This window comes from Carassius auratus, chromosome 40 (assembly GCF_003368295.1).
Source record: "Carassius auratus strain Wakin chromosome 40, ASM336829v1, whole genome shotgun sequence".
Classification (NCBI taxonomy): domain Eukaryota; kingdom Metazoa; phylum Chordata; class Actinopteri; order Cypriniformes; family Cyprinidae; genus Carassius; species Carassius auratus.
The window spans coordinates 7,989,740-8,005,016 of record NC_039282.1 but is presented as its reverse complement, the minus strand read 5'-3'; the positions used below and the strand labels follow the sequence as shown (position 1 = coordinate 8,005,016).

Genomic DNA, 15,277 nt, shown 5'->3' with positions numbered 1-15,277 from the left:
CTCCAGCGCTACGTCATTGCCTGAAGCGTCATAGAGTGGGCGGGGCATCTCGATAGGGGATGAGCTGTAAACATGAGAGCATAACCTTAGGGTTGTGTTGTCCAGCATAACATCCCGTATCGATCTCATAAAACGCTTCCAGTTGCGAGGGTTTATGAGGTGCATCGGAGTAAAGAGTTTTACCTCGATCAGGTAGCGAAGGAGGTGAAAGTAGGAGTTGGGGGGGGCTCTGGTTGGACTTAGTGAAAGAAAACAATATGGCCGCGGTGGATCTGGAATGGATCCCTGAGACCCTGTACAACACCGCTATCTCAGCCGTGGTCGACAACTACGGCCGATCGCGACGGGATATCCGCTCTCTGCCTGAAAATATACAGTTTGATGTGTACTACAAGGTAAGAAGGGAAAGCGAATGGGTTCAGTGCGGAACAAACATCAAAAACATCTGACAGATTTTCCTAGCAGCTCGGCTAACATAACACTGAAACCACCTCTTAGTGGAGCACTGGTGAGGAGAGACTCGAGCTACGAGACGATTTACCCGTTAAAGTCTTCTGTTTTAAGAGTCCATTCGTTTTCTGCGTGACAGTTGGTGTGAATACTGGTGGAAGTGGACACTGTGTTCCAGTTATCTTAGCCTGTAGCTTATCTGATGCTGAATGAGATGCATCTCTCTAGGTCAAGACTAGTTAACCATATAAAACTGACATCTCACCTTTTTACCCTGTCAACCTCATTTATGGAGAAGAGCTCGATGTTTGAGTATTTAAACCATAACCGTGTTTCTAACGACTTCATAAGATAAGACAACTGACTTGATCTGTAAATGTGGTTTGAATGGTTTTATCACCAACTACTGTGAAAAGTATTAATAAACACTGTAACGTTACAGTAAAAAGACAACACAATAATAGAGGCATTTTAACACGTAATAAAGTCCCTTTTGTTCACATTAACTAAATATAAAAAATACTTCTAAAGTATGTATTAATCTTAGTTAACGGTCATTTCAATATTTAGGCTATTGATACATTATTAGAATACAGTTGCATCTCTTATTATTATTTAAAGCATTAAATAATTTCAACATGGTGAAAATGAACAGTATGATTTTTTTTTTTTTTTAACTAAATTTAACAAAGATTAATAAATACTGAAACAATTAGTGTCAGTTAATGCTTTAACTGGTGTTAACTAATGGGAAGTTTTTCTGCACACATTTATTAATGGAACCATACATTATTTATTTCATCTTGTAACCTTTATGTAATTTGAAATATGTTAAAAAACTATATCAAATGTTGCATTGTTCATGTGGTTTGAGGACACTTAGTGCAACCTGTTTGACTTTCCTCCTTTACTTTTTAATTTGATTAGCTTTTTTGTATAGTTAGGTTGGCAAATAAATTATAAAACATTTTTTTTACAAAGGCCATTAGAATTTATTGTCCCCAAATGATTCATGATTGAGGAATAATTTGAATTTTGTAAATATTTAGCATTTCTGTATTACCAAAGAGGGAGCTACATCGATCACTGTAGTATGTCAGTGTAGTTGAACTGAAACCCACAAGACTAGAAAAGAACGTTAATTGACGTAATTGTTCTTTCTTTGGGTAGTTTGGAGACTGTAGAAATCTTATCTTGTCTAACACCTATTTCTTAAAATTAAAAACTATTCTACTTCGAATAGTGATTCTCAACCCTGGGGAATTCTGAAGGGGTGACTTAAAATGATTTAAAGTAAGACAAAACAAGCATTAAAATCAAGTTATTTCTTATTTGGCATCCTTAACACCCACTTTCTTTCTTTCTTTCTCTCTGACAAACTAATTTTCCAAGTGTCTTGAAAATGCTGGATAAAGAGGTAGACTATTTTTGAAAGTGCAAAAAAGTGAAGAAAAAAATTATGTAAATGAATAGTCTTATTACCACATTTACTATATTATTACTGTGTAAAAAAAAACTTTATACTAATATAATTTATACTATATTCTAATATACTGTAAAAATATTTTACAGTGTAGAAATGTCAAAATCCTCCTTATCTTTAACCCAGTGAATCCAGAACAGCTGAAAAAGTCATGGGTCCTTTCTATATTGTTGTGGACAGTTTGGGGCTTTGGAGTCAAAAAGGCTGACAACCACTAAATTAGGATGATCATAGTTTTTTAATTCAAATATAACAGTAAGGGTTAAGTTACTCTGTTGTGAATATAATTTAACGATTTAATCTTTGCATTATGTTTTTCATTGCTTTTTTTTGTACAATCAGGCTATTTGGTGTTGGATACCAGATGTGCCATATCAAAATGTTATTTGCACACATATTGGTCTTGCACAAACTCTTCTTGATTGTACAGTCTGTTTTCTTAATGCTACTTTTCTTGTTATTTTGGCTCTTGGCATCCCCAAGGGAAGGCTTGAGTTGTCACATGTACAATAGGGTCAGCAATCTCACATGTTTTCATGTGTTCCAGCTTTACCAGCAAGGCCGGCTCTGCCAGCTGGGAGGGGAGTTCTGTGAGCTGGAGGTCTTCGCTAAAGTCCTCAGGGCCTCTGACAAAAGGTATTTGACAGCTGAGTTCACTTTTACTCTGTCTGTCAAGATAATATAGCTCAAAGCCATACCTTAATGCTATATTTATGGCCATGCTGAGGTTGAGTGTGTGTGTGTGTGTGTATTTTGGGCCGATGATTCAAATCTCACATGATGTATGGGGCGAGCCTTCATTGGCATCATCACAAGACCTATGGTTGTAGAGTAATTTATGTGTTGATAAATTACTTCATGACTCAGAAGCCAGAAGGAAAATGTCATCCTCAATAATTAGATACCATATCAAGAACTAATTCTATCATGCTTGTACAATTTTTTTAAATTGTGAAATATTAATATATCTTAAATATGAATGAATCAGTGTTTTTCTGTGAATTTTGAGTATTATGTCAAATCATGTTTTTCTTTCATCATTTTTACATGCAATATATCATTTTATGTCAATAAATCAGATGTTCCCTACCATTCAGAAGTTGCTACTCATGAAACATTTCTTCTTATTATATTATTATATTCTTTTAATGACTAAAAAGTTAGAAAGAATAACACTTATTTGAAAAATACCTTTTTTTTACCAGTGTAAAAGACTTGACTGTCAATTACGATCAATTTAATTCATCCTTGTTAAATAAAAGTATGAATTTCTCTCAAATAAAAGTCTTACTGACTGCTAACTTTTGGTAGTGTATATATGTAAATATATAAAATGTGTAGCATATTGGCATTATATCAGCTAAAACTCTTTCGGTCCACCAGTAGTAATATAACATAGTGATATTGCTGTTAGTAGTGTTATATAATATTAATTTGATAATTTTTGTCATTGCATAAAGTTAAAGAAACATCCTTATACCGTCCCCCCGAAAAAGCCAACATAAAAATATGCAATAAATTTTTTTAAATCTCTATAATCATTGATATATATTTTCTTCCACAGGCATCTCCTACACCACTGCTTCCAGGCTCTGATGGACCACGGTGTGAAGGTCGCTTCAGTCCTGGCCAACTCCTTCAGCCGCCGATGTTCATACATCGCAGAGTCCGACGCGCATGTGAAAGAGAAAGCTATACAGTTTGGCTTTGTTTTAGGTACGGCTTCTGTCTCTCCCATTTCTGCTCTTTTAGCTTCTAACAACAAGCTGTTGCGATAATGCTTTCCTCGTGTATCAGGTGGCTTTTTATCAGATGCCGGCTGGTATGGAGATGCAGAGAAAGTCTTCCTGTCTTGTCTCCAGCTGTGCACATTACACGATGAGGTTCTTCACTGGTATCGTGCAGTAGAGTGCTGTGTGAGGTGACTGAATGGTTAACTTGAGTCCCTTTTAGCTGGAAATGATCGTTATCGACATTGTGTGAAGTGTTATTAATATCTTATTAATGTGTAATTGCGGAATGCTAGGTTACTTCATGTGCGTAATGGCAACTGCAAATACCACCTGGGAGAAGAAACTTTCAAACTGGCCCAGTCTTACATGGACAAACTAGCCAAACACGGCCATCAGGCTAACAAGGCTGCCCTTTATGGAGAACTGTGTGCCCTGCTCTTTGCCAAAAGCCACTATGATGAGGTTAGTCCCTTTGCAAGTATCCCAGAAGTCAGTTTGGAGAATGGCTGCTGTACAGCTGTGTTTCTAATGCGTTGCAGGCTTACAGGTGGTGTATAGAAGCTATGAGGGAGATCACCGTTGGCTTACCAGTGAAAGTAGTAGTGGATGTTCTCAGACAAGCCTCTAAGGTCAGTGATTGTTAGACCTTTGAGTTTTCCTAAATCTATGTGTACTTCTTTTCCATTAAATAAGGAATCTAAAAAAAACCTTCGCATTGATCCCTGCAGGCCTGTGTTGTTAAACGGGAGTTTCGGAAAGCTGAACAACTGATAAAACACGCAGTCTTTTTGGCACGGTAAGTAAAGCCTGACTTGTTCAAAAGCATGACTGGTGTTGACATTTTGTTCTGTTTGGCACCAATGAAATGCCTGTGTATTTCCACATTTTGTTTTCAGGGAACATTTTGGACACAAGCACCCCAAATACTCAGATACACTACTAGATTATGGATTTTATCTCTTAAATGTGGATAATATCTGTCAGTCAGTGGCCATTTACCAGGTTAGCCAAAAATTACTTCAACTTTAGGTTCTTTGCAAGGATAAATGAAACATTTTCTCATTCTTTCAAAGACTGTAGGTGATTTACTTGCTGTTGGTGTGTTTTTGCATTCAGACTGCACTAGATATTCGGCAGTCAGTGTTTGGAGGAAAGAATATTCATGTTGCAACTGCACATGAGGACCTGGCGTATTCGTCCTACGTCCATCAGTACAGCTCTGGTAAATTCGACAACGCACTGTGAGTATCTCAATCCCACCCTGGGCGCATTAGTAGCGTGTTCAGAGAAAGAATTATTTAATATCATTTTGAAAAGTAATTGCATCTGTGTCAGGTTGGTAAATGGACCGTACAAGTGTTGTCATGTGTTTGAATCATTCTGAAAGAATCCTTCACTGAATTAACTTGAGCATTTTGCATCTAATTAATTTATTGGACCACAAGTCTTTCATTCATGTCGGTTTTCAAATGAAGCTAGAACTGTTTTATGTGCCAGACAGATATCAACAGTATCGTTATTGACTGGTTGTTCATATGACAGTGAGTAATTCAAGTGTTTTTTAAATTTTTTAAGTGATGACATTTACATTTTAATAAACAACGTTAAGCTATAAAACTTAAGCCAAAATACAAAAAAGTCAAATAAAATAACCTCCCTTTAATAACCCGTAATCTTGGGTGGGAGTCAACACTGCAGAAACAGAATTCATTAGGCAGCACTGAACAAAATAGCATTGTTTTTTTTATGAAAGAAGGCATACATCCACCGTGAAAATATGAATAAGTTGAGCAAGCTGCCACATTGGTTTATTCATTCCAAGACCAAACCGTATTTCGGTTGCAAGTAATACCATTAGAACTTTTATACCATTTCATTTGTCCCTTGAGTGTTAAGATGTCCATGAAACAGAAGAACGGTAGTTGCCCTAACCTTTAACACAATAATGTTGTTCTTGTAGAACTGTTTTTTGTTCTTTTGCATTACAGTTTTCCATGGAAGTGTTTATTTAATAACATACCCCAGGTTCATACTTTGAAATTTGCTTTTAGATTCCACGCAGAACGTGCCATAGACATCATAACTCACATTCTCCCAGAAGACCATCTGCTGCTGGCCTCATCCAAGAGGGTGAAAGGTGAGACTAACACTTCGAAAAGCTTTCATAACTTCCTTTATACACAGATGCATTACTGGAATGACAATTTTAAGATGGCCCTTGACAGTTCTTTTCACTCATCACTCGGTCTGTTTATATTTAGTTTTTTTTTTTCATGTTACATCAAGCTAATTTGTATATCCGATCTTCCATCACAAGCCCTAATCCTGGAGGAAATTGCCATTGATTGCCATAACAAAGAAACCGAGGAACGCCTCCTGCAGGAGGCCCATGATCTGCACCTCTCCTCTCTGCAGTTGGCCAAAAAAGCTTTCGGAGAGTTCAACGTTCAGACGGCAAAACACTATGGGAACCTGGGCCGCCTCTACCAGTCCATGCGCAAATTCAAGGTGCTCATTAATTCTTATTTAAACCTGTGAGAATGTACAGGTGTTATAAGACAAGTGGATCATTGTGCACGCTGTGTGTTTTTGTTTTCTCTTGTGTAATCTAAACTCAACTGTGCTTTTGAGTTTGCTGTTGGGCTGACTGACCTTTCCGTTGTGTGATTTGTAACGCAGGAGGCCGAGGAGATGCACATCAAGGCCATTCAGATCAAGGAGCAGCTGTTAGGACAGGAGGACTATGAGGTGGCTCTGTCAGTGGGACACTTGGCCTCGCTCTACAACTACGACATGAATCAGTACGATGATGCAGAGCATCTGTACTTGCGATCCATCGCTATTGGTGAGGGTTACTTTTGTTGCTAATGAATTTTGGGTGGGAGTACATGATATCAGTACCTTTAGTTATTGACCTTTTTTTTCTGTCTTTTAATTTTGTTTATTTTAAGTTAATACTGGATATACATGTTGAAAAAAATTGGATATTAAATTAAAATAATGCTCATTTAAATTGTTTTTACATTTCTTTTACCTATGCTGTCATCATGCTTAAATTATTATTATTATTTTAAGAGTAACAGTTTATTTTTTTACATTTTTTAATTCTTGGTTTTAAATTTTTAGTTATTTAAATGCTATTTATTATTAAAAGCAAATCTGAAATAAAAAACATGAATATGCTTTTTTTTATTTTATACATTGTTTTAATGCCTCAATTCACTTGTAACCTTTTAAAAGAATAATTTTAGTTTTTAGTGTTTTATTTTTATGCTTGTTTAGAACTTGTGAATTTATCAGTAACGAAAAATAATTATTTCTCCACAGTTTCAAAATCTTGCATCCCTAATTGTGGGTAATTTATGGCACTGTTAAAATTCTTTTATGGTTTCAAAGGCTGCATTTATTTATTCAAAGATACAGAAAAAACAGTAATATTGAGATATATTATTACAATTTTAAAATAACTGTTTTCTATGTTAATATATTTTAAAATGATTTTTTTTTTTCCTGTGATGGCAAAGCTAAATGTCCAGTCTTCAGAGTCACATGATCCTTCAGAAATCTTTCCAATATTTTGCTTTGGTGCTCAGGAAAAAATCTCTAATTAATATCAATGGTGAAAACAGTTGCTCCGCTTAATATTTTTTTGTAAACTGTAATACATTTTTACTGACTGCTAAATACCTTAACACACGCCATATGTCTGTTGTTTCCTTCAGGCAAGAAACTATTCGGGGAGGGGTACAGTGGACTGGAATATGACTACAGAGGTCTGATAAAACTCTACAACTCAGTTGGAAACTACGAGAAGGTCTTTGAGTACCACAATATTCTGTCCAGCTGGAACCGTTTAAGGGACCGGCAGTTTGCAGTAGCCGATGCGCTGGAGGACGTCAACACAAGCCCCCAGGCCACAGAGCAGGTGGTGCAGTCTTTCCTGCTTTCCCAGAGCCACGGAGCCGGGCGTCCCTGCTTGGGCTAACAGTCGGGAAGCCCACCAGACTTATAGATGTGCACACGCACCCCCATTTCACACCCTCACATCCATTTATTCATTTAAGTAAAGACAGGCAGGGAGTGAGTGTGAGCTCACCAAGGACTGTCAATTCACTTGAACCAGCAACTCCCCAAGTCCACTTCCTTAAAATGGGAGGAAAAACAATGACATCCGTGCGACCATGCTAAAACTCATGATGGATAAGCCACCATTTATTGAATTTGTTCACTCTCCTCCAGAAAACCCGACCATTTCTGTGACTTCAAGAGGAATTGAATAAAAAACGGAGCGGTCCGACGAAGACGGAAAACTTCCACACCTTCTATTCTTTTATTTGAATTTGTATTTGAAGGAGATTTGCTCCACACTACAGGAATACTTTAACACCGCATTGTCTATTTGTGGAGGAAACCCACAGAAGTCCCACAGAACGAGATTCGACGAGTGAAGGAATATCCATAGACGTCCGTGTCCCCATTAACACGAGGATTAGAGCTTGACTTCATCTAATGCAAAGCTTTGCATTTGAGGATTACCTGTGTCCTCTATGGAAAACGAGACCAGCCATGTTACATTATGGACCATTATGTTTATTTTCGCTTCTTTTTTTAATTAATAATTAATGTCGCGTGTGGAAATAACGGACCAGTGGGTTTATGATTCCTCTAGATACCGTGTTTTAAGTTCTTTTCTGGTTTTGTATTCCCTTAGTACTGACCTAGCTTATTTTAAACTGCCAATAATTTATATGCAAGGTATGCTACGACTGTAAGTGTAACGTTGCAAACGGATGAGCCAAAATTACTTCTGTTCATAATAATAACAATAATAATAATACATGTGCGACCACAGTTAATTGACATAATCTGAGCTAAACAGAATTGGAGGATGAGTTCATAAAAGTTGGCTTTCTGTCATAGCGGAGCCTTATTCATGCACACACACACACTATATAAGCTGTAGTGGTGATAGTTACAGGACCAGGTTTCCCATTGTAGTTTTCCTTTCAGAGCTTGGCCACGGGTGGCGTAGATTAACACCCCTGGCCCACTGCCAGCTGACTGGACACACCGAAAAAAGGGCTGAGCGCAGCACCCGTCATTGTGAAGAGGCTTCCCTGCTGGGGAACCTGCGGTATAGTGCACAGGGGTGTGAATCCACACATGATTGTGTAGTAGCTGTGCAATATTTGCTGGGCGCACCTGTACCACTCCAGAACCAATCAGTCTTGACTCATTCCACTTCCACTCCTCTCTTCAAGTTGAATGAGGACAGTTCAGATTAAATGGGCATCCTTTCATCACACCTTCATAAAGAACTCATTCTTTTTTGCTGAAACAAAGCCTTGCTGCAGGTTAGTCATGTAGAATGCGCTTTTAGTTTCTTGCTACATTTGAGCCCCCAGCTGTCAGACCGGGACCCCAGATCGAGCTGAAGTCCCAGCCTTAGTCTTAAAGGACTCAGCTGGCGGGGATCTGCTCTGTCGGCTTTCTTTGAGTAGAACGAAACCACCACCTGCAGTTTTCCAAACACCTTTAGTCCTGTAAACCGAGCAAGAGATTACTAGGACAGTTATTACGCCCATTTTCACTCATTAAAAATCCCTTTATTGTTACATTTGAAGTCTGATCGTGAAGAAGCAGTCTTAAAAGGAGAGTCCACCCCAAAATGAAAATTCTGGTGTAATTTGCTCACCCTCATATCATTCCAAACCTGTAGGCATTCCTTTCTTCTGTGGGATAATAAAGAAGATATTTTGAAGAATGTTGGTAACCAAACTGTTTTGATTTCCATTGACAAAAAATACATGGGAATTTAAAATATCTTCTTCAAAGTATTTGCTTTTCATGTTTCACTGAAGAAAGTCATTCAAGTTTTGGAAAGACGTGAGTGTGAGTAAATGATGATAGAATATTGATTTTCAGGCAGACTATTCCTTTAATGCTGTATTTGAGGCATGAAGTGAAGGAATATGCTTTGGTTAGAGAGAAGGAATCTTGTAACAAATAAACTGTGATCTTGCTAAATTTTTAAGTGCATTTCCATTGACTGTGTGCTGTAAATGGACCGAATTAGTGGAGTTCTCGTATCAGATGATGAGTTTAGGAATTTGAACATCAAATGTAAAAAATAATGCACATGGGAAACAAGCTTGGTGGATGCTGAATGAATTTATAACGTAGCTCTGATTGCTTCCTTCTGAATGATGATCTAAGGGCTTATTTGTCAACCTCAAGTGGTATATCCTGGTTAGAAAGAGGGTTAATCAATGTTGATTAAATCCAATCTGCTTCCCGATCTGAATAGGCCACAGTTCCCCAAAAATCTAAGGTGCTTCTGGGTCAGACGTTCTCTTTGATTGCATGTTTAAGTAAATGTATATAGATGTAGAAGTGGTTGTCGTCCCAGTGAGCTCCATAGTCACAGAAGAAACAATCTTAAACTGAGCAGTTAATAAATATCCCATGAAATATGAGGAAAAAGAATGAACTTCGCGACTCTGAAGTATTAAACTGATCACAGAAATTACTAAACTGCATCCTCTGACAATAAAAGCAATCCTGTCACTACAACTTTTCTTCAAAATCTGCCCTCAGAGAGTTGAAGAATGTAATTAAAGGTTGATAACTGATACAGTGAGGCCTTTTAGATGCTAATTATCTTTATGAAGTCCTCAGACATGCTGCCACATGAAGATTGTGATTTAGCCAAAGTGCTGTTTCAGATGGATGATGGCGATCCTTGAAGTAACAACCTATAAGTGGCCGTGATCTCTTGTGATTTTCTATGATTGTCTATATTCATTGGAGACACTTTAGAAGAGTTTTTGACCAAATCCAATGACAAAGAAGAGGACAATTGTGTTGTTTAACATTGATACTGACTGTTACCCTGGAAGTGTCAGTGACCTGTGCCACAGTGAGCCTCTGCTTGGATACTCTTCAGTCATTGGCTTCATGTAACTCACCCACAGTAGAGTCTGCTGTACATTGTACATCTGTAACCACCAAATCATTATTAAACTCATTTGTATCCAGCATTGTGAAAATCTCTAACTACTTCTAACACACACACACAATATATATATATAGAGAGAGCGAGAGAGAGAGAGCTTTCCAATAGAATACAATGTGCAATACAATGAGGTATTAAAGTTACTTTATTTTTTGCCTTTACATGATTATTCTCCACCTGTTCCTGAAGTCGTTGTGATATGTTTAGAGTCCATGACTTGAATTAATGTGACGGGATCATAAAATAAAACTATTTTGGGTAGATTAGTGGCTGAACAAAAAATGTAGAATAAAAGACTGTACTCAGCACATGAACGTCTGGAAGAGATTTACTGTATCTGTCTTTGAACATGGCTACTTCAAGTTTTTATGAGAACTATTATTAATATAATCAATTATACAATACTATTCCATTTTTTAAGTAATACTTTTATTCAGGAAGGATGCATTAATTTGATCAAAAGTCACAGTAAAGACATTTATAATCTTACAAAATAATTATATTTCAAAGAAACGCTCTTGTTTATAACTTAAAATGGCAAACCTTGTATTTATTATTTTTGCATTTATGCATTTGCTATCTGAATACATTGCATTCAATGTACATTTTATCAGTTCATGCAAACACCTATCTTATTTATGCCTTCGATCACCAAAACAAAATGTCATTGATCATAAACATTTATATCACTGTGAAAGAGTCCAACTCTTCTCTATGAGTGACATTTAAGAGAGGGCAGATAAACAGGACTCTCTTCCGGCTTTATGACAAGTTTTATAAGCGTCATTCGTGTTGGAATAGACACTAGATTCCATAGGAGGGCGCTAAAAGATAAGAGTCTGAAAGAGTGTATTAATCGGAGAGGCTTCATTAAGATTAATGAAAGGTTGGCATCAAACAGGCTACGTACGTGTACAGAAGGGTAAATCTGCATTAATCACATATCAGAACTGATTCTGTGTAGATACATTTTCATACATTCCTTAGAGACAACACCAGTGTTGTTATTGATACCTGTACTTTTTAAATAATTAAAATAAAGGTGAATATATATAAGAAATGTTACCTTGGAAACTAAGTGAAACAAAATTAGCTGAAATACTAAAATTACTAAAAAATAATTAATGAAATAATTATATATATATATATATATATATATATATATATATATATATATATATATATATATATATATAATAAAAACTGATATAAGTACATACCGTACATTATAATGAAAACGGAAAATACAGAAATGTATTCAACAGCATTAATAAATACCATATTATAGTAAAAATGAACATTAAAGCAATAGTAAATAATACTTAAATAACGTTACGATTTGTTATTGATTTTACTGCAAAAAGTAACAAATACATTTAAGCAATTTTTTTAACTTTATAATTTACATGACTCAAAATTTTTAACTACTGAACAGCACATTTGAATGATATTTTTCCTGGGTGATCAAATTAATAAGCAAAAATCATTTAACAATCAAAATCATGTATTGCCTCCACACAGTGCACCATGTCAGAAAAAGCTATTAGTGTCCACCGGGAAAAGCTGTTTATTTGTTTATGAAAGTAGTTATTTCATTATTAACCATTTTATCCCCATATTATATAGTGTGTATCCCCATATTATACGACCGCACGACCATAAACAGCCAAGCTCTGGATGAAAACTGGCGGTGCTGCGTTTTACGCGAAACTGACGCCCATACGCCCCCTGTGTTATGATTGGACAAAACTCACGTGATCAAGTATGGAGGCGTCGGCGTTTAGACGCGTCATTCGTTGATAACGCAAAACTCTACCGCTTGACTTGATAGGAACACCATACCGAGAAAAACAAAACAAAAACAAACCAACGGAACACAAGGCAACTGGCACCGGTCACGCTCTGCACATTTCTGCCATTGCCATGAAATGAGGGCACCATGGGCGCCAAGGAGTCACGGATAGGCTTCCTTTCGTATGACGAGGCCGTTAAAAGAGGTGAGAGGTTTGAGCTTCAGCGATTAACGGCGGTCAGTCAGTTACGCGGCAGCGCTAAGCTAGCGTTAGCAGCGTTAGCCAGCTAGTTAAGCCCTCTGTCTGCGAGCTAACAAGTCTCAACCTGTCATTTCGCAGAGCTGTTATGTGAAGTAGCGGGTGTAAAGGGGCTTGGGGGATAGAGGTGGGGCTGTTTTGACTTGTCTTTGTGTTATTAGTGTTATGTTGTTGTCAGTGGTTCAGTTTCTAAACCTAGTGAGCTGTCTAAGATTTATCGGCATCATATTTGCGTTCACAAGCAATCGAGATGTCATCTGAGAGTGCACCTCACACTTGGTTTTGACACACAATCAGTGTGTAACTAACATCAGTCTTGAAGTGGAGATATTCGGGGCGGTGCAGGAGCGAACAGATTTCACTAATCTGTCAATATTTCTCAGCACCCCCGTGGTGTTCATCATGTACCCTATCGTACTTCATCAGCTCTCGATTCCTAAGGAGAGAGTGGAAGTGCTTGTCCTGAAAGTCTGAAATCTTATTTTTGCACTTGCTACTGACCAGTGTATTTCCACCCCTTTACCTTCGGTTATTATTATGACGGTTGATGTTATTTAAGGGTACTTTTTCACTTTCAGAAGGAAGTGGATATTCTTCAAGAATGGTTAAGTCATTGAAGAATCATTTAAGACTTGAGATACGTGTTTTTAATAAAGGCCTATTGACATGTTAATGACAGCTCCCATCAGATGTGAAGTGTGTACGTAACTGAGGACGTAAACAAATATTTAAAGGGACAGTTCACCCAAAAATGTTAATCCTGCTTTTTTTACTTACCCTTATTTTTTTTCCAAACATGTTTGGCTTTCTTCTGTGGAACATAAAATAAGATATTTTGAGCAGTGTCTAGTCAGTGGGTACCAAAATTGTCAGCATTCTTTAAAATAACTTCATTTATGTTTTACAGAACATTATGCATTTAACACTGTTCTCTGCATTTAGCCCATCCAAGTGTACACACACTGCAGTGAGTAGTGAACACACACACACATTTTTGCTGTGGTGCTCAGGGAGCAGTTGGGGACTCGGTGCCTTGCTCAAGGGTCTCAACACAGTCGTGTTATTGAGGGTGGAAGAGAGGACTGGTCATTCACTCCTGGATGTCAGTGTAGTCTGAAGCTGACAGGAATTGATGCTGCTGTATATGTATCTAGTAATTTGGCTGTTTAGAGCAGACACTGGCACCTGAGATCAAGTGCGTCAGCACTGCTTATCTTTCTACACCTTGATGAATAAGCAGAATTTAGCTGTTGCTTTGCATAGGCAGCATTATTTGCATCTATATTTCTCTTACCAGGAAACCACCGACCAAGATTTACATTATGCCCAAACCTATTACAGCTGCAGGCGAATTTCTTCATCTTGTGAAGAATTTAGTCATTTTTATTATAGTGGATATACTAAAATATCTGAACAAAACAAGGAAAAAGTCTAGAAAAATCTCAATAATAGTAGGATATGTTGACTATTATGACCTGTCCCTAAATATAATTTTTCATTAAATATTGTCGTAACGTTGCATTAATGTCTGTAATCTGTAGCTGGAAATTTTATAACCTTTATCTTGCAGCTGTAAATTCATAAACCCTTTTCCTGGGAGATTATGATATATGGTGCAACATCTGATTTGTTTATATTATATTTAACATTACATTTGTTTATATTTGTTCTTTATTTTTGAACCCATTCAGACTGTTGCTTCCACAGCTATCAAAAATCATTATCTCAATTAAAAAAAATAACACTGGTGTCTACCCAGCCGAATTTGATCTTTTTCAAAACATCATATAAACCTGAATTTAAAACATGGTCAAAACACTGAACAGTAAGAAGACCTGTTGTCTTAATTTGTTAGTAGTACTCCTGTCATTCTTGAAAAGGTTTGGAGACATCCATAACGACTCTTATGAATGTAATATGAGGGTTTTAGTCCAGTGCTCATCCTCAAAAGCTTTCAGTGGCTTTCCTCCAAGATTGAACATTCAATACTTTTCTGTATTACAAAGGAGCTTCTAGTGTCTCAACTCTGTCATCTGTAGCTCGCAGTTGTACACTGTTAGAAATTTCAAAGGGTTTTTAATTAAGATTTAAAAATAAGATTAACAGTAGCAAACTGTATTTAATTTACAGGAGCAAACTATAAAAAATCCAATTCATCAATATGCTATTGTAATTCATTTATGTTAATATATATTTAATTAGATTTTATATAAAATTCATTTTATTTTTATTCCTACATACTGTATGTACTACTGGCATAAACCAGACACAATAATTACAAAATATCAAATTCTTTATTTTATAACTCTCTGACATATTTTAAAGATTCTGTGCCGCATACTCCAAATATTTCACATACTTTTGGAACATCCAGTGTTTAGATCCTGATCCTGATAAGCGCTCGTCATCACAGTTGCAAACACGTATGGCTTTCTTCTTTCGTAAGGGGGTTTGGTATTATACTGGGTGATATACAGTACATAACTGTTAGACATGTCTGTAATTTCTACAGTGTACGGTAAGCCCAGGTATTCCCCCATCAGCC

General features: G+C 36.8%; 2 protein-coding genes across 3 annotated transcripts in view; both read left to right on the top strand.

Annotated features, from left to right (window-relative positions):
* The first annotated feature begins 23 nt into the window (after positions 1 to 23).
* Positions 24 to 10,704, top strand: LOC113058462 (amyloid protein-binding protein 2-like). Its single transcript, XM_026226388.1, has 13 exons — positions 24 to 395; positions 2,481 to 2,569; positions 3,498 to 3,649; positions 3,731 to 3,854; positions 3,960 to 4,128; positions 4,206 to 4,295; positions 4,395 to 4,462; positions 4,563 to 4,668; positions 4,783 to 4,907; positions 5,718 to 5,803; positions 5,984 to 6,174; positions 6,346 to 6,511; positions 7,389 to 10,704. The coding sequence occupies exons 1-13, from the start codon at positions 258 to 260 to the stop codon at positions 7,649 to 7,651; spliced, it is 1,767 nt and encodes a 588-aa protein (XP_026082173.1). The 5' UTR covers positions 24 to 257; the 3' UTR covers positions 7,652 to 10,704.
* Positions 10,705 to 12,444: 1,740 nt separating this feature from the next.
* Positions 12,445 to 15,277, top strand: part of LOC113058456 (ubiquitin carboxyl-terminal hydrolase 32-like) — a 44,615-nt gene continuing 41,782 nt past the window's right edge. For both annotated transcript variants that reach the window (XM_026226382.1, XM_026226381.1), the window contains exon 1: positions 12,445 to 12,678. In XM_026226382.1, coding sequence (XP_026082167.1) covers positions 12,621 to 12,678 — 58 coding nt within the window. In that variant the 5' untranslated portion in view covers positions 12,445 to 12,620. The remainder of the gene's footprint in view (positions 12,679 to 15,277) is intronic.